This window comes from Danaus plexippus, chromosome 11 (genome assembly GCF_018135715.1).
Source record: "Danaus plexippus chromosome 11, MEX_DaPlex, whole genome shotgun sequence".
NCBI classification, from domain to species: domain Eukaryota; kingdom Metazoa; phylum Arthropoda; class Insecta; order Lepidoptera; family Nymphalidae; genus Danaus; species Danaus plexippus.
This window is the reverse complement of record NC_083544.1, coordinates 2,380,863-2,400,633: the sequence shown is the minus strand read 5'-3', so window position 1 is coordinate 2,400,633 and position 19,771 is coordinate 2,380,863. Positions and strand designations below refer to the sequence as shown.

The 19,771-nt window shown below is 33.4% G+C and overlaps 4 protein-coding genes across 9 annotated transcripts in view; 2 read left to right on the top strand and 2 right to left on the bottom strand.

The window, feature by feature from the left end:
- Nucleotides 1-7,597, bottom strand: part of LOC116765537 (PDZ and LIM domain protein Zasp) — a 28,844-nt gene extending 21,247 nt beyond the window's left edge. For 2 of the 6 annotated variants that reach the window (XM_032655029.2, XM_032655030.2), the window contains exon 1: nt 7,395-7,593. The gene's annotated coding sequence lies outside the window, so the exon portion shown is untranslated. Of the gene's footprint in view, nt 1-7,394 lie in introns of all 6 variants that reach the window. The other 4 variants (XM_061522018.1, XM_032655026.2, XM_032655028.2 and 1 more) reach the window with 4 other exon arrangements.
- LOC116765836 (calcium uptake protein 1 homolog, mitochondrial-like) overlaps nt 1-19,771 on the top strand; it is a 183,946-nt gene that overhangs the window by 73,077 nt on the left and 91,098 nt on the right. The window lies entirely within an intron of this gene.
- LOC116765538 (translocation protein SEC63 homolog) lies at nt 7,944-16,886 on the bottom strand. Its single transcript, XM_032655031.2, is given in 13 exon segments — nt 7,944-8,103; nt 9,051-9,172; nt 11,866-12,031; nt 12,947-13,137; nt 13,263-13,504; nt 13,604-13,727; nt 14,006-14,299; nt 14,499-14,727; nt 15,272-15,363; nt 15,366-15,477; nt 15,802-15,972; nt 16,062-16,393; nt 16,639-16,886. Coding segments are annotated over 13 exon segments (2,250 nt in total). The 5' UTR covers nt 16,763-16,886; the 3' UTR covers nt 7,944-8,052.
- LOC116765958 (iron-sulfur cluster assembly 1 homolog, mitochondrial) lies at nt 17,192-18,776 on the top strand. Its single transcript, XM_032655609.2, has 3 exons — nt 17,192-17,348; nt 17,569-17,860; nt 18,421-18,776. Exons 2-3 carry the CDS (start codon nt 17,569-17,571, stop codon nt 18,522-18,524), a joined length of 396 nt encoding a protein of 131 aa, XP_032511500.2. The 5' UTR covers nt 17,192-17,348; the 3' UTR covers nt 18,525-18,776.

Sequence of the window (19,771 nt, the reverse complement as noted above, 5' to 3'; positions counted from 1 at the left end):
GTGATGACGTCACTTATATGACTAACCGAGACCATCGCGTAATGCCTCGTCACTTCGGTCTACGACGTATGTATTTTAAATAGCTTTTTTTTCTGGTGCAAATAATTATATACATATAATTTTAATTAATATTATGCCTAATATATCATATAAGTTCAATTTAATACTCGTTTTTAGTACAAATACCACCCACACATATAATTTAAAACTGGTCTTAACTCTCGACAATAGGTAATTTTTTCATACGCCACAGATAATTTCCAATGAGTTCAATGACCACTGCCAGTTAAAAAGTACGTATCGTTTTTATTGCTGTTCCTAAACAAATAACATTTGAAAAGGACGATGATTCGCGTTATTATTCACTTGTTGCCATATGCATTTCATAGATGTAAGAAAAATTAAAAAACATGCAAATATCAGTACAAAAAGTCACAAATTAATGTTAAATCTTTGTTTTAAATTAATACAATCAATTGATAGTTTCTAATGTAATCACGAGAGGGCGTGTCAAATGACTATTCTCATTGTTCAGTTGGCGCCAGCGCAGTTGTAGGACTCGTAATTTAAAATTATTTCAATTTTATGCACGTACCATAATTAAATTCATATTTTTTTATGCAGAATAGGGAGTTCATTATTTTATAGGCCATAAATTTATTCTTATCAAACTGCAAGTAAAGAATGCAACTGTATTGCATATGTCATTCAGCCGCGCAGTTCGATAACATTAATTTATAACGTGTCTATTTTGCTTTTTATCTTTCTAAATATGGTTCCTCGTTTGAGATATTTTGCAAGAAAAATTTTAATACCGTTAAAGTCCTATAATATAATATATAACTTGAATGACCCGTGTCCCCAACATTATTTAGAAGAATTGTTCGCAAAAAAATCGTTGAGAACAAGCGATTTTACAACACACTTTGACAAATTCGTTTTACATAAATTTAAATGTTTTATCGATGCGAACGTATTGTGGCATTGGCAGTACAGCTCAAAGTTAATGTCGGGAGAGTGTTCGTATTAAAATAGAATTTTTGGCAACCACTGACCAAGTAGGCAGTAACAGATTTAACCGAAGTGAATTATATTTTAACGAGTAGGTGTTAAACTAAATATTCACACCTGTGTATTGTGGGTACACGGAGCGGTCGGCGTGCGTGGGATGTTCCTTACACAAAATAAACAGAACACCGTTATGCTCAGTTGACAGGCGGCTAAAGCCTACATCTCACATATTTCCTGTATTCAGTCGTATTTTTTTAAGAACTCGATGCGGTGATGTCATTGTCACTATTGTAATTACGAGACGTTTGTAAAACTGTTGACACAGCTGCGGCCTTCAGAGGTCGGGCTGCTCGAATGCTGCAAACTTTTGATTTTAATGAGGCAGCACGGGCGAGGCTTTCACTGGCGGACAATTCGGCTCTTCGATTGCGTACGACAAACGCATATCGCATGCCCGAGTCCGGCCGGTGTCGCAAGCGTTGGCGTCGGTTGCATTCGGCTAAATAAAATGAATACTGACGGCGCCGATACAATATGTTTTATATCTGCTCTGAATATCAGTAGGAAAATTTTCTTTCGTTTATGTTTATAACATCTGCTCGACCTTATCTATTAGCATCGCCTCCAACTAGACTATAATGTATACTTATTTGTTTCCAATGTGTAATATGATATGAGGATGGTATAAACAGATGGATATTACGACGCTGAAATATATAATGTTGTAATAATTTTGCATTTAATTTATGTGCGGTCCACTGCAAACATATAGTTTTATAATAATATTAATGAGAATGAGAAACTACACTGAATATATGTAAATCTAAAATTATCATTCATCTAAGTAGTTGTTATTTTAAATCTGTGTAATAAATGAAAGATTTGCATAACATTAAAACCTCCTTGGATGTTTATTATTAGAATTTGTATTTTTATATATATTATAAACTGGCTGATAATTACAACTCGAATCACAAAAAACTAAAAAAAAATCATCAGGACTGAAAGCATTAACAAATAAATATTTTATCATAACCCAATTTTTTATTTGCGTCATGTTTGTGTATAACCTAGTCTGAAAAGTAGACTGGCCAAATGATATCATTTTTGCTGTGAGCTTTACGCCTAAAATGTTTAACTGAAATACCGCACGGGACCTTATCAGACTGTTATCTTATAATAAATATGCAAGTACGCGTTGGTTCAATCGATCGTACAAACATGGGTAATTGTATAAACACTTACGGGTATATAGATGTTTTAAATACATAACATATGTCTAAGAATATCCACAGAACAAACTAAATAGAATATTCGAAGCCCATTAAATTATTCACGTAAAATGGAAAATATATCTTTACCTCCATAAATATGCTTTGCAAATAATTTTAGATTTTATGCCGTCTTATCAGCTTATGACTTGACGTTTTGCGAGATCGATTCGCAAATATTGACGTATAGGTCAAGTAACTTGATTTTGTTGAACGGTTCCTGGGCTTAATATTTGGTATTAATAATTTTATAGACATTGGCGAATACTATAAGGAAACGTCACTAACTAAAAGAGATAGAAACAGAATAATTTAATAACATTTATATTTTATACTTTAGAAATGAAAGATCCGCTCATTGGTTTCCAAGAATATTAATACGTGATAATTTCAAAATTAAATCTTGAGTAGGTACTAGCACATACGTAAAGTGCAATATTATTTTTATTTTTAACCGTAACGAAGTAACGGTATTGAATGATCAAAAATTCTTCCTGAAATGTAAGTATATGATTCAATATTTTTCTCAGCAGACATGCTATCATATTATTCCTGTCGCCGTGGGCGGTAGCGTAAACTTGGCACTTCATGCGAATCACCACGCCGCGGTATTGCTACTTTCGCGAACATCAGTATTACAACTTATTATTAAATAAAAAAAATTATATAACACAGTTAATGTCAATAACCCCCAAAATGCAATGAAACCTTGGCTTGTATATATAGGAGGTTGCGAAACACTTGGCGGAAAGCCATACTACGTAAGCGATGCCCCTCAGTTTGCCGCCTCATTGATAAGCCTACTGAAATTACTATCGCCCCTATTCTCCCGTAGGCCGCAGATAAAATTACATCCCGAGATAAAATATAATGAATAAATTTATAGCAAACACATACAATATATTAATTTATATATACCAAAAACGTACTTCAAAAGATCCTAACAAAAGTTTTTTGTGAACTCCAATATGCATTAAAGTAAAAATAACTCTTTTTATTCGATTTTTGACATTAACGTAGGCTGACCGAAAAATAGTGACGAGTGCAAGAAAATAATTATGTAAATATTTTAAGGAAAAATCTGGCGGACTTCCAAATCTTATGATTGCTGTGATAATTTTGAATTTTCTAATGTTGTCATGGCCCGGCGGTTATATAACGTAGATATAAATAGCTGTATGTAAATATAACTACATATATAATGTAACTAATATTTTTAGGATTACTACAAGTATTTTATTATTTTAAAAACTACAAGACCTGATCTCATCATCTCGTCTGCCACAGGCAGATGATCACGCTTGCTGAAAAGTAGCCAAAACGTCGGGAGTATGTAGTTTTTAAAATAATGATATACGCGTAGTAATCCGAAAAATATTAGTTTCATTTCAATGTATAGGAGGTACTCGCAACTCTTAGATCTCATTACTTATATATATAATGTATGTAAATTGTGCGAGTGTCATCGTTTGAACTTTAATTGACATTGTTCAATTATCATCGTAACTGACCCTGAAGTCTAGTCCAGTTTTTATGGAAGGCAAATCCAAGCAAAAATAATAAAACAAAATTTTCTAAACATATATCCTAATTTTATGTTAAGAATAAGATTTATAGGCATTATGTAAATGTAAACAATAACAGCAATCAATATCTATGATCAAACTGAATGCCTCGGAGTCCGATTACCTTAAAGATGAACTGACGGTTGGAACAATGCTTACTTTATGTATAATATAATACATTGTTCCAGACGAGGACTTGGCTTACGACCTGAGAATGAGCAAAACGGATGTGCCCGATTGATCCCGGTGCCATATTGGCATCTTTATGAATGGCACGCTCAAATCATTACCTATTCACTTTAATGCCGAGAACCTAAGTTCATTGCAAACAAAAATATTTCACTATATTCTATTTGAAGAGAAGAATACAAAAATCGACATTATTAATCGAATCACTATGTAAGTTAAATTTCTTTTATACATAAGTGAGTTATAGATTTATATAGGTGGACCTCCAGCCAGCATTGAATTATAATAACAATGAAAAACTAACATAATTTATAATTCCTTATGGAACAGCGTGTAATGCAAACAAAGGGAACAAAAAGCATGGGATGCGATACAGTTATGAGTAATCCTCACCCTGACTATAGGAGGCGACCTCACTCACTGACTCACCGAATAAGTTTTATAGGAACAAAAAGTTTTTATATGTATCTTACGGGTCCAACTGGCCACTAAAAAGAAATAGGTAAAAAAGAAAAAGTTTGCACATGAATCTTATGGGTCTAACTGGCCACTAAAAAGAAATAAGTAGAAACGAAAAAGCTTTTATACATATGTATCTTACGGGTGAAGCTGGCCGTAAAAAAAATAAGGAATTCAAAAAGACCTTCTGAATAACGAATTGTTATCGAAATAACAAATTAAAAGGTCTCACAGAACTAGATATAAATTCTTAGAATTTTTCTAGCACACATCGCTTCCTCAAACATTAGACACGTTTCGACTGATATTAACCAATACATAAATAAAATAAATATGGAGATGAGTCACGCGTACATCAACGGATAGGTAATGCTGTCTTATCTAGCAATAATATTAACAGTTCGATTATAGTTAACTAATGACAAACAATTTATTAATTACCAGATCTACATAATATGTGGGTTACAAAATAGTGATTAGAAATCCATTAAATTAATCCATTAAAAACATCGTAAACAAGTAGACTACAGCAATATGTCTAAAAAGACTTTTCTATAATTTCAATTAACATTTATATACATATAACGTCGATTTTTTGAAATCATCCATTTGCGAGAAGAAATAAAGGAAAATGTTATTAAATATTTTAGGAAAGCTATGGACAAAAATAGAAATATTAAAAAAATGAAAGGTTTGTATGAATTACTTTGAATATTTAAAAACTTTATTAGTTTATCCTGTTTTATTAAAAAAAATAAATGCAAATGTATTGAGTAAAATTTCGAAAAATATAAGAACATAACATTTCAAGATCACATCTTACTGCAACCGAGCATTATTTATGACGCGGATATTAAATATACATACGTAATAATTACCGTAAAAATTATTTATAGTTGATGGTGTTCCGGGGATAATTAAATGGCGTTTAAGAACATAAATGTTAGTAGGAATTGAGTCGTAATTTCAAGTGGATAAAAAACGTAACAGCTTTGTATTGTTACAGTAATCGTAAATATGACAGCAGCGATGCAATGGTACTTTACGACAGATAAAAAATTCTTTGCACGCTGTGAATAATTAGTATAAACTATACAGCATTGCTAGTTTATCTATAAATAAGGAAAATGCAAGGTTAACGAAATAAATTCATTTTGTAACTAGGTTAATAGTATTTATTAATTGTCGTAAAATATAACATTACACTTAGACCAAAATGTTTCTATAATTAAGAGAAATTTAACGAAACTACCTTTATGATTTACCTCGTAGCATATAATATAATGAATCCAATCTTGTATAAATATTATCCTATCATATATAATCAAATAGCAAAATCCAACGACGCAATAAGAAGTTACTCTATCTGTCAGTTAATTACCATTTCAATTAAGATAAAAAAATCTATGTGACAATACATGGTATGTACCTACACGTTATATGAACCGGTCGTATATATTTTAAAGAGAAGACTTAATGTTGAAGTTATTTCTTTCCATCAAATCCATTTTAATATAAAAAAACAGTCGTTTTAAATCTAAGTATGCGTTATATAGATGTAACGATTTAAGTGAATTAAAAATGACTAAACTATTCTATATTAAGGGAAAAGTGTAAAGATGAAATGCGTTACAAGATCACAGGGTCTGAGAGTATGAACGTTTTAAAATTCCCTTCTGTTTGGGACGTTGCACTCCGGCTTGGGACTCGTCTAACCGGACCGCTATCAGTACCCGGCCCGATTCATCGCGCCAGCTCCACCAATGCTGGGATATCACAAATCGTAACTGGAGGGCATATTCAAACTACCATGAAATCTCGCAGACTTTATATATAGTTTTTTGATAATAGCTCTCAATAATGACAACATCACTTGAGATTGAATTTACCAATTCGTGAATCGTGTGTCAAAAGCCAATATACATTTCTAAATGAATAAATAAAAAATAGAAAAAGTATGACCACAGATTAGGATATGCCGAATAAATGAAGTTGTCTAGGAATTGCAATAATTAATTGCTTTTTAGTGTAGCACAAAATTAAAAAAAAAAGTACTGTAATCTCATTTTTCAATTCTACATTCTTAAATCATACATAATGTAGACATTATAAAGGAAAGTAAATGAGCTTCGTAAGTTACGAAAAAAAATATATATATTATTAATTAATTAATTTAGAATGAAATTATTACATCAGTACCAACATTTAACATTTACCGTCCTTTTAAAATGTTTTAAATGTAACGAGTAGAACGAATCAATACCCAATATGCTGTAAACGGTTTAAATATATTTTGATTACATTTCGCTGACCCAGTTAATTTATTTTATGATAGCATTTGTGATTATAATTTATACATAACTGCCATGTTGCGAATTCAAAATTATATCTTGAATCAGTAAACCTCACCGGACAACAAATCCAATACAAAGGACCAAAACAATTCCTTATGCAATGTTCCAGATCTCAAAACTCGCCCAAGTTTCCTTATATAAACATTTAGATTAACTATTGTTGTGCTTATTAGGATTAATATTCATGCAAGACGCTATCTTTCTGTATATATTTTAGTAGATGTCTATTTTGATACTCCGATATTACGTAAATATATATTGTTAATAATTTAAGCGACTGTAACATCTGTTATAGATTTATAAGAAAATATTTTTAATAAAATATGTGCTACCTTTCGGCAACGATTTTGCAAATGTTTACATAATCAGAGAATATTTTGAGTATCTCTGATTTCTTAACATTAAAGGCCGAAGCGTAATCCCGATTTAGCACGTTACCATCGCCATAGATTCCGGGAACAGCTGTTTATTTTAAAACTCTCTATGCTGTAACACAATATTCGCGGACGTCTTCTTGCCCTAGAGAAAATCGCGATGATACTCACGTCGACGGTCGAGTTCGTCAATTAAGCTAGATTCTTCACTCGGCACTGTCAATCACTGGTACAAAACACGCCGCAACACCGTCTCCAAATAGGCGATCGCGCTCGCGGGATATATTTAGAGCGGTAATACGACACCGGACACGGGCGTCGGTCGGAAGAACGTGCTTTAGTTGCGGGCGTCGGCGCGCGAGTGTCGCTGGCCAGCGGACGGCGAGTCGGTTGTCACCCCCCTTGTCCCCCACCCCAAACCCTCCACAGCCTCAAGAGGACGATACCCTCCGTCGCCCGCGCACCAACCCTTTGTGTAACTCGTCCATTATATAAAGCCTTCTGAATACCACCTTACAGAATAATTTTGCTTTTTATCAATTCCGTTTAACAATTTTCACGTTTCCAGGAAATTTGATATTGTTGAACGGAGTGTGCTTTTTAATTAAATTGAATAAGATTTTATCCAAAATATTCAGGGAAATTTCCTGGGGTCGATTATTGAAAATCCTGTTCATTGCAACTAAATCATTTTATTATTAGGTAAAATAAAACACCAAGTTGGTTATAAAAGTTCCTATATTTATAACTCAGCCGCTCTCAAACCATACAACATATTCCCGTGTACACCTCATTAAAATATCTATAAAAATAATTTAATTTTTTATGATTAATCATCGTCCACCTCGTCGTCTGTTGTAAACTCACTCTCGTTCCCGCCCTGTGAAAAAAAAACATTAAAGAATGCTAAGATATTACACTAGCAACATTATCCCTATTCCTCATTTGCCTATAAACTAGAAGCGAAAAATTTTAAATAAAGAATGTTTTAATTAATATCAAAATGGCAGACCCAATTTTGTATGTAATAAGTTTTAAATTCTCGTTTATTTAATTTCCATCTGTCATTTGTATACATTTAGTTAAAATCCACTAGTATATAAATAAACATCTAATAAAATCAGTCAGCTGACCTTGAGTTCTGAGTCATAACATAGAATACATCGTAATTATAATTAACCAAATATACCTAAACGGTATGGAGGTAAAAAATTTTATAAACGGAAATATAATTTTGTAAACAAATTCGTGAGCGCGTGCTTTTTAATTTGCAATATATATTTTATGTCAGTGAATACGGTGTTTAAAAATTGTACAATTTTCGTTATGTCTGTATACTTTTTGTTATGTCTAGTAGACGACTTAATGGAAATTTTTCAATGTAAAAAAAAATTAAAATCTGTAATTTTGCAGTATTTGTCTCAACCGGGAATCGAACCCGGGGACGCTAATAACGATCCTTGTATTTGTGAACCCCGGCATGTCTATATTATTAGATAACCTTAATCATTTGTTTTCATACTTCATTTATTAGTAAGAAAATGTGGTAATGAATTCATTTTTTTTGAGTTAAAAAGTACAGAACAGCTTAACGTAAATTGGTTATTTTAACAAAACACTGAAAAAAATTTCACTTTAAAGTAGTAGAAGTGTGAAGTAGTCAATCATTTAAAAATTGTTATAATAGGAGACAATAGTGATGACCAATCTAATTTGACCTCCGCAGTGATGTATATAGCAAAACTGTTCAACTACTTATAACCAATGTAAGTGGACCTCCACGCTGGTGTACGTATGTATTGCTACATCACGCAGTTCATCACTAACCTCATCTCTGTGTTCATCGTCAGTATCACTGAGGTCCCACTGTGGATGGTCGCTGGGCACAGCAGCCGCCTCCTTCACATCCAGCTTCATATCCTGCTGCTGGTCCATGCCGATGTAAGAATCTGTTTGGAGACCATAATATAATGGATATATCTTTTATTATCGATAAAAATTAAACAAAATTGTATAGTCTGTTAGTCGAATGATACACGCTACAAACACCCAAATAACAATTGCGTCTGTCTGTCTGTTTGTTCCGTCCAATTGTGGAAATGGCTGGACCAGTTCCGACTGGACTTCAATGACAGATAAGTGATTAAACAAGGAGAAACGTAGGATACTTTTAAAGCACAAGTTTTGTTATTTACACCGCGCTGGCCATAATTGAATCTTCCTTTAAGCCTGTTATTATAATATAATACATTTTGCATCACATCAATGTATTTAAATGCATTTACACGGTGCCATTTCACGTTGAAGGTTTTCCTTTAATTAGCGCCCATGTGTATATTTACAATAATGTATATGTCTACTTATGTCCGCGTCTGTATGTGTGTGCGCGTGTTGACGTGTCTTTTATCCTCTTCGTGTCTCGAAGACAACAAATACCATGAAACTATAAGTAACATTACCGCTATATTATTTGGTCATAACTTATAACAAATTATATTTGTTGAACGCATGCCACCGAAACAAGATAATAAATACGAACATCCAGTTGTCTCAGATAAGCAGATAAATTACACAACAGGTGCGAATCACATTTCCGCAGAGGATTCCGTACCAATTAAAAGTTTACAAATTTTACCTTTAATAGTTCTTATTAAACGCAAATACTTTGTAATATTTACAATCCCTCCAAGCGTCAAAAATATTTCCAAAATCAACCTGACTATATGTTTTCAATTGTAACACGATACTAACTTACGGAACCCTAAAAATACATGGAAATAATATGATGTCTATATATAAATATGTCGTATACTTGATAGAAGAATTCAAAACTATCCACGAATACTATAGTTTACAAACATGGAGAATAAAATCGATTTCGTACATTATATATATATATATATATATATATAATGTATGTATGTATGTATTGATAGCATCCCCGTAACATTAACCTAGAACCTAGTGCGTCGTGTGTCGTGTGTCGTTTAGCACTGGTCATTAAAGCTGTCACGATCCGCGGACATTTGCATGTTGTGTTGAACGCTGGCTGATATATTTTATGTTAGTCTCCGTATCTCTGTATTCTAAACCGCATTACGTGTTAGTTTTATAAAGTCCAGCATCTGATGAGAAACCTTCGAGTCTTTAGTCGCATGTTGTTTTAAATAATTAAACTCGTATTGAATAAACCGCAATGAAACACAGTGATTCATTTGCTAGTCGATGCGTACGGCTTTGTCCGGCTTATTGAGACCCTTGAGAGGATTTCATTAATTTCTCGAGGAACCCTCAATCAGCTCTCGACTTAGTGATAATGTTCTTCAGATTAAAAAAATAATTTCGAAAATCGCGAGTAATATAGTAACAAACAGTCTAAACGACAATTTCCTCCTTTTTGAAATCGTTTAAAAAGAATTCTAAGTTACTCCTTATGACATTACCTAAATGAGAGCGGAAGTCTTGTCAAAATCGGTCCGGCCGTTCTAGAACTTAGCAGGAACAAACAACAGACATTTTCTTAATAACTATTTATGTATGTATTGTGTGAGTTTCATAACATAAAATTATGTTTATTTGAAATTACAAACTGACACATATTATAAGTATATATATATGTACTAATAATTAAAAGAGACATTTTCTGACTTCCATATTAAAGATAGCGCGTCCCAGTATTGTTATGTAGTGACATAATAACATTATATATACATATATATATATATGTATGCAAGGACACGTAGCAAATACAACAAACATCTTTATAGTATTATGAAGATAATACTTGTGTTTTGTGGATTTCTGTTACACTTACGCGAACCACTGAACGGATCTCAGTGAGACAGTTATGTTTATATGACGTCATAGTGTCTTCAAAACTTCACTAATATTGCCTTCTCTATGACAATGACAAAAAAATATCATCCCTACCTGTTTTTGACTTTATTAAGACCTTCGTTGTTTTTGATATTTGATATAGCAGAGATGTTAGCTAATTTATAATTTTTATGTATATTTTTTTTGCTTTTTTATAACGAATTAGATCACCCGACTTATCACAACGATATTATAGAGGCGACAAACACTTCTAAAACTACTGGTCGACGCAAGTCAGAACATCAGTTCTATTAATTAGTTTTATATATGTATACCATTCACACACAAAAAAATTATATCAAAAACATGTTTACACGTGTGTGACAACTCGCAAGATTTACATTCATAGACGCGTGTTAATACTGTAACGTGGGAAGATTCATGAGTGACGAAAAGAATAAAATTTCTGTATTTAGTTTGACAAGGAAAACTTGTTGGTAGGCGAGTACGTGTTGCGTATCAGTGTTGTGTCCGAACGGGTGTGTACGTACATGTGTGCGTGTGTATGTATGTGTGAGCCTATCAGTTTGTGCGTGTTGCGTGTGTGTATATGTGCGTGTGTGTGTTGTCCGTGTGAGCGTATCAATTTATGCATGTGTACGTGTTGTGTGCCGTGTCGATGTGCGTGTGTGTGCATGTCCGTGTGTACGTGTGAGCGCATCAATTTGAGCGTGTGTGCGCGTCCCTGTCCATGTCGATGTGCGTGTGTGTGTGCTTGTCCTTGTGTACGTGTTTCGTGTCCAGGTACGTGTGTGTGTGTGTGTACCTGATCTCAGACAGCAGGCCAGCGTGTAGAGGCCGGGCCAGCGCGGCGCCGTGAACCGCAGCTGCAGCTCGTGGTTGTCGGCGAGCGCGGTCACGTGGGCGGGCGCGGTCAACAGCGTGTGCGACTTGCGGTCACAGATGTAACACCACCAGAACTCCTGCTTCTCCTGTTGACACGAAACCAAAATACTGTAACACTACTTATATATTATATGTAACATTTTAAACGTTGTATGGATGTTTGTTGTCGGTACAAAACTACTGCCCGGACTATAATACTATTCTACTGTTATTAAGCTTAGACATACAGAAACGTGCACAGAAATTTCGGCTAGGGTAGGCAGAATATGTCGTATTTAACTTATTTAAACAAACATAACTAGCACAGAGATCGGTGATCACAGATATAATTTCCCATAATTATTTAATAAAAGCACAACTAAAAAAATACCATTCATTAATACGAACTCAGAAAATTAATCAAAATAAAAATGATAATTTTTAACATAATAAACCGGCCAAAATAAATTGACCCGTTACAGTCAACTAACTTAAACGATTTCGTTTCGTTTGCGAGAATAGATCTCTGAAATCCTACACATACACGGTTTTTACACTCCCGTACCAATATTTTGTGCATACAACAGGCGGTTAAACGTGACGTATTTGTATGGAGAATAAATGGCGAGTGGTACTGCTTAGGCCACGTCGGCTGGAAGGCGGCGCTAGTAGCGACCCATCAGTCTTTGTTTACTTTCGATAGATGGCGCTTTTGTTAAATAATAAATCAATGGCAATATAAGTCACTGTGAACACTCGTACTGAGGGACGTTTGAGTTAAAGTAGAAATATTTAGCTAGTGTGGGTTTGGCTGCCTCGTGTGGAGAGTATGCAGGGTTATTAGCATGAATAGAGTGCAGCGGACAGGTTATGACTTATTTGAAAATTCTATACAAATTACCAAAATGGCAGAGTGAATGTTGTTGTTAGTTGATGTCTATCTTATTTAATACAGTATTAATTTCTTTTTAAATCCTCTCGGACGAGGTCGCGTCTATGTACTAGTATATATGTAATCTAACCAATGGGAAGTATGGACAGTGGACCGGATGTGAGCTCTTAGAGCGTCCCTCCAATCTCTCCCTCTTCTGGATCCTCTTCTGGAACTTATCCCACTGGTCGTCATCGTCGTCAGCGGACGACTTGTCGCGCGACTCGTCGGAATCGCTGTTTGAACCCGACTCGTCGGAATCACCCTCGTCGGAATCCTCGCCTGCGATAAATATATATTCGTGAAATAAATTAAAATATCGTCAAAAAACAATCTATGATGCTATGGAGTCCGTTGACAACTGATAAAGCCGGATCAATAGCAGCTTTAATATAAATGTCAAGTACCGTCATCGGCTTTCTTCTTTGGTTCTTTAACTTCCTTAACTTCTTTAACGTCCTTCTTGACCTCTGTCTTCTCGACCACCACCGTCTTCACTCTAGCGACCGTCTTCTTGTTCTTCTTGGCCGGCGCGTGTTTCTTCTGTTTCATCCAGACCGGTCTCTTGAATGTGTCTTTCTTTTCAGTTTTATCGTTTTCTCCATTCTCCCCCTTCTCAGCGTTCTCACCACCGCCGTCTTCTTCATCCCTGATTGAATTTTTACCAGGTTAAATGTGTATTTTGGAACGAAACTAATGAATTGGTAATCTGTATGTGTGTGGGTGTTTGTGTGTGTGTGTCTCATACTTAATATTCTTTTCCTTTATAGTTGTATCTCCAAAGAGTTCCTTCATGTCAGTCCTCCTCAGGAACACGGTGACCGTGACGATCGCTCCGGCCGTCACTACAGTCGGGTTCTCGTCGTCGATAACTACAAAAAATATTAATAAAAATAAGATAAGGTATCAGTATGACAACATCAACAACAAACTCATAGAACATAGTATAGGAAAGTCAAGCCTGAAAAGCTAATATAGTTACATTTGACAGAATATCGTAGAATTTAGATTCAGTTACTTCTCTCAAAAACAAAGATAAAAAGCAACACCCGCAGATTCAAATCATGAGTAATTTTATAGACAGATATTATAATATTATATTAATTTAACATATTTATTATGTAGTATGTAACAGTAAACTAAAACAGACCTTCGGTGTTAACTTGGAAATGTATGTAAGGCATGTTGCCCAAAACTTTCATCAGATCCTCATACTGGGAATCGTTCAAAAACCTCAGCAGCTGTCGTCTCTCATCGCTGGGGAGCTGTGCCAGTTGTAACAAGGATTTAATGTGTTTCTTCCTGTTAGTGAAATATTTGAAATGTTCCTCAGTGATGTACGGCAGCTGAAGTAGAGGAGACTTGTTCTCCCACAGCCCTTGAACGATCATCGGAGACATCTTCATGCAATTTTCAATAGTTTCTATTGTGGGTAGACGTGGTACTGGAACAAAAAATTTTAAAATTATAACGATTATTGTATATACAAATTATTATAACTTTTGAACACAATTCCAATATATTATACATGAAGTAAACATAAAATAAATGAAATGGCAAAGTTATTTAATTTACGATGTACATAAAAGAGAGTGCAATAAAACAAATGTATAAATAATATGTGAATTACTATTTTAACTCACTCCGTCTTGCATAAGCCAGAGCGATGAGTTGATTGACACAATTCACCATTTCCACAATAAGATCAGGGCATCGAGACACCACGTAACGTCTGTCGACTTCCAATGTGTCCTTTGGTAGGGGTATACGTGACAGATGAGCGTGTAACAGGGCACGTGCTTTAATACTGTAAGGACGACATAGAGGCTGTTCCTTATTCTTCTCGCCCAGATTTTTAAGATCCCGCAGTAACTGAAATATTCACATTATTAGAGTCCTTGTTGATAAAAAGTTAATACAATATTTTGTATAATGAATAAGGCTTAGATTAGACGAGATTTTCTCTGTTGGTTTAATACAAAGCAGTAACCCACTCATATAAATATATATATTTTTTTCAATACTAGAGATTTTATGACTAAAATAATAGTAATGATAAATGTTAGCTATCAAACAATTTGTTAATTTTTTTTTTTCTGTAAACCTCAAACATTATGTTCACATGTTGGGAATTTCTCAGATGATTAATAAAGAACAGATAACAAATACATTTTTTTATAAAATATTCGACTTGAAGCAATTGGTTTTTCCAAATAGCAGTTTATAAACCTATTTAAAAAAAAAATTATATAAAATAGATTAAATTTTCCCGAATTTTATTCATTACTCATATCGTCTTTGTTACCAAAATTTTCTCAAAAAAAATATGTCGGTTTTTTACTGTGATTGAATTTTTAGTAATTAATTTTTATTATTAAATTATTTGTATTTTGCAGCGTAATTGTTCTTTACTTACACTCGGTACCTCCTCGTTATCAGTTATCCTTTCAATTATTTCAGAGTTATGTCTCTTATCAAATTCACAAGAAGCAGCCAAAATCATTAGGCTCTTTTTAGAGGCATTGACGGTGTTTTGTGGCAGAAATAGAAATACATTTGGGTCGTATCTAATAGAACTTGTTCTCCTGAAAATCTTATAGAACGGTACCACCAAGTACCAACCTAAAAGATACAAAATTTATTAGACTAGTTTTATTGTGTTGGTAATACTGTTTTATATCTCCAATAAACATTGTATTATATTACAGACTATTTGAAAATTTTTTTTTTTTTTAATATCTGAATTAGCTAATGGCTTTGCCTTTATATTTATTTAATTTTTACATATGCAGCAGTTACTGTTTGTCTGATATCAAGTGTTTACATAACCAAAAAAAAATAAACCAAATAGATTGCAAAATACTGATTTGAAAGTCAGTCTTGTATTACTATAAATAAGGGTTATTTCCCAAATGAAATATAATTTTTTATATATTGTTATCTTACCGCTGTTGGCAAAGCAACCATGAAAACCAAAGCATATAGTCCAAGCACCCACACACTGTTCTCCTTCTCCACAATCCAACTCGGCAGAGCTATACCAAAGCTCATAGCACCAGGACCGTCTGGGTTGCCATATTTCTCCCAATTTTTCTTTGCTTCTTCATCCGTTAAAGCCTGCATACGGAATTGTATTATCATTTTGTAATTATAACAAACAAAACAAATACAGATTTAAATCTGAAGAGAAATTTTTTTTGCATTACCTGATAGGCTTTTGTTAACTTCATGAAGGCTTTCTCATCTCCGGTCTCTTTATCTGGATGCAAGATCAAAGATTGTTTACGATATGATTTCTTAATTTCAGCCTGGGTTGCTCCCGGGGGTAGACCCAATATTTCATATGGATCAAAATTTGACATCTCATAATCAAACTGAGACACTTTCATAGCAAGGAACCCAAGAAGAACCCATCCTGAGATAATCGCCAGCATTATGAAGAAGTTTTTAACCTTTTTGTAGGGCTGTGATTGTTCCAAGATTAACTGTTTCTCTTTGCAATTTGGACACTGACATCTTTCTGCCTGTTTTGTTGGATCTAAAATTGTAAAAATCCATATTAATTTAGTTCTCAATATTTGATAAACGTGCTATAATACGTCAAAATTATACCGTGTCATCAACTTTTTCGTGAACAGAATATAAATTATAAGAATAATGATAAAAATTTTGTATCATAGTTACAACATACTAATATTGTATTTATATTTGCTGGACTGAGATTAATCGTATTTTGTCATAAATAGTCAATATTTTTGTTCTAATTTATACTCCAAATTTTACCTTCTTTCCTTTTTCTCGGCCAATAATAAAATGTCGCCGGTACCAATATCAGAGCGAGGAATGATAAAACGAAATAAAAGAATGTCGAACCACTTTCATCATATTCAAACTTTTGTCCACCCATAGTTATTAATTTACATTATTCGATTTAATCCGAAAAATATGTACCGCGTTATAACACTGTACAATCAACGAGCGTACAGCGATACAACCTGACGTGTCATATACTAATACGTCGATCCTTCACTAGTCTGCCCAGGGTGCGTGTCATTCACATTTCGCACACTGATTATCAATTTTATAAATTTTTAAGTATCATATGTAAAAAAATTTGATAATAGCAATCAATCAACGTTGTAAAACATTTAGACATTACGTTATCAACTGCTATCATCGTTAATGTTTAAAAGCATGAAATAATTAAGAAAGGGATATTTAAAAAATATATATATTTTTATTTTTGATGTACTATATAAGCTGCAAAAAAGGTTTCACATTTAAAATTCTTTTGGTTAACTTTAAATTGGTAGTTAAGAAGATTCCTACTCTGTTTTACAATAATGTCAAAACTGTAAGCCCTTTGTCAATTGTCACAAGTAGAAATGAAAGGTACTCACGACTGAATGTTTCATATGACTTATGTCAATAGTAAAAAAATAATTTTAGTCGTAGGTAACGAAAATGGGATTATAAAAATAGAGGATTAAAAGGTAAGTACAACAGTATTATAAATATGTTTTCTTTTCCAAAACACGGTATAAAATGGAAGAATGTGTTTGATTTGAAGTTTATGCTAATTGTGCTATAATGCAGAATTTAGCCACATTAAAATATAACAAAAAAAGTTTATATCATTATTTTAATAGTCAATTGCAACTGAAGTAAAGCAGACTGTTTTACTGTGCATAAAAAACGGATTGTTTTTTCCAGATGTCTACTAAAACTATAGCAAGTGCAACTGTTAGGGCAGTAAAAAAGCGTCTGCTACCATCCAGAGCTGCTCTAGTTTTGACTTCTTCAGCCGTAAATAAAGTTAAGGAAATAATGGCCAAGGAAGAAGGCAAGGGTTATATAGGATTGAAAGTTGGTGTGCGGCAAAGAGGTTGCAATGGATTGTCATATACCTTAGATTATGCAACAACAAAAGGGAAACTTGACGAAGAAGTAAAACAGGATGGAGTCACTATAATTATTGACAAAAAAGCACAGTTGACCTTGTTGGGTGTGTATTTTTATTATATTGCATGTCATTAAAAATGAAAGTCAAGAGCAACAAGTCTAATTTTATACGAGATAAATTATTTTCAAATATATGTAACTATTAATAAACTATACTGTCAGGGATTGGAAAATATTTGCAGTCATAAATTTTAAATTGATCAAGTAAATTATTATTCAAAGCATTGAAAATGTTAAATGAAACATTCCAGAACTAACATCAATTCATTCTTAGAACATACTTCAAAGGCAGCCCTAGTAGGTTCCTTTCAAATTCGCTTAGGTAGAAAGAGGAGCTTGGACGGTGGAGGTGAGCGTTTAATGTGTGTTAAACCTACACCTGGGCAGCAAAACCCAGGCACTGTTGAAGCTCCTCTCCCTGCAATGTGATGGACCCGGCAACCGCACGGTGAATCCATTGAAGTTTTCATATCAAAATATTTCATATAAAAGCACATTTTACATTATGAGACTTTTTTTATAAACAGAACTTTTATTTTCTTAAATCATATCTGTTAATATACATGAATATAATATTTCTGATAAAATAATTTCTTTTTCTAGGTACTGAAATGGATTTTGTCGAAGATAAGCTGTCAGCGGAATTTGTGTTTAACAATCCGAATATAAAAGGCACTTGTGGATGTGGAGAATCTTTCAGTATATAAATCAAATTAATTAGTTAATGTTTTTGTGCTGGTACCCTTTTGTGACGTAATTTGCACAAGTAAATGCCTTTTACTCGACCATTGTAATGAACAAGTAAATTAATATTTGTTTAATTGCTTTCAAAGAGGGTATAACTGTAAATATCGTTTATTATTATTATGTATGCAAATTTATTTGTATAGCTAGTGATAACATGAATCTAGAATACTTATTAGTTGAATAAAATTCTATCATTGTGTTTGTTTTCAAAATTCTTCTACCTCACTTTTGAAATATACATCACGAACCTTAGATTTCCAACGACTTTTCCGTTAATATTTGGCGGAATGACAAATATCAATAAGCGAAACGGGGGGGAGGAGATAAGAGATGGCGACAAGTGTAACAGTTACAGATTTAGTCTTGATTCTTAACGTACAGCGTTACTTCCAGTAATGTCATACAAAATGGTTGAAGCCAGTATTTAATATTTATAGTTTTCAAATGCAAGTTGATACTTAAATGTTGCCATTACAAAATTACAATGTTTCAATATTAATTATTATCAGTCATAAAAATAATTCTAAGGATTATAGTAAATTATAATTAGTACGGTACGGATGGCACTACTCGTAACATAAGAACACAGTGCGGTCATTAAACAGTTACAGTCTGTGAAGTTTCCCTGACATTCGCTTCCCCTTGGTGACCCTAACCTTAACTCCTCTACCCGACGGGTGGGGTCTCAGTAATATGGTTTGTCCATATATTTATTTTGAAGTACATAGAACAAATGAAACTAGCTATTATAAGTTTCCTAGTCTTCAATGAATTATTTAATTGCAACATAGTTGGAAATATCTACTAAGTTTAATAAAGTGTTTTTTTTAGATTTGGGATATTTTCTTTTATTTAAAAAATACAAAGAACAGGTTCGAACCCTTCACATGCAACTCGTACACGAGTTCAACTTCTTCAAAGTCATAGTTAAACATTAAGGAATATAGATGACACCCGTGTAGCAACAAATATGTCGTTTTTTTTAATAGTTCGTACGTATGAAATTTTTATACTTTAATTTTCGTGGTGACGCTGAGTTTTGATCCTGCATATCTTTTTCAATAAACAGTTTGACTTCCCATTATTTACTTTCAATAGACTTTTTATCTAAACTGGGCACGGATTTACTGAAATTTATTAAAATATAAGAAACCATTTTTAGCATTGCTGCTTATTTATTCAAACCTGACTTTGAACATCTTTAAAA

Coding starts and splice junctions, on each gene's coding strand:
- LOC116765958 (XM_032655609.2), top strand. CDS start 17,569: ATGTCTACTAAAACTATAGCAAGTGCAACTGTTAGGGCAGTAAAAAAG. Junction 17,861..18,420: donor AGCACAGTTGACCTTGTTGG/GTGTGTATTTTT, acceptor TTCTTTTTCTAG/GTACTGAAATGGATTTTGTC.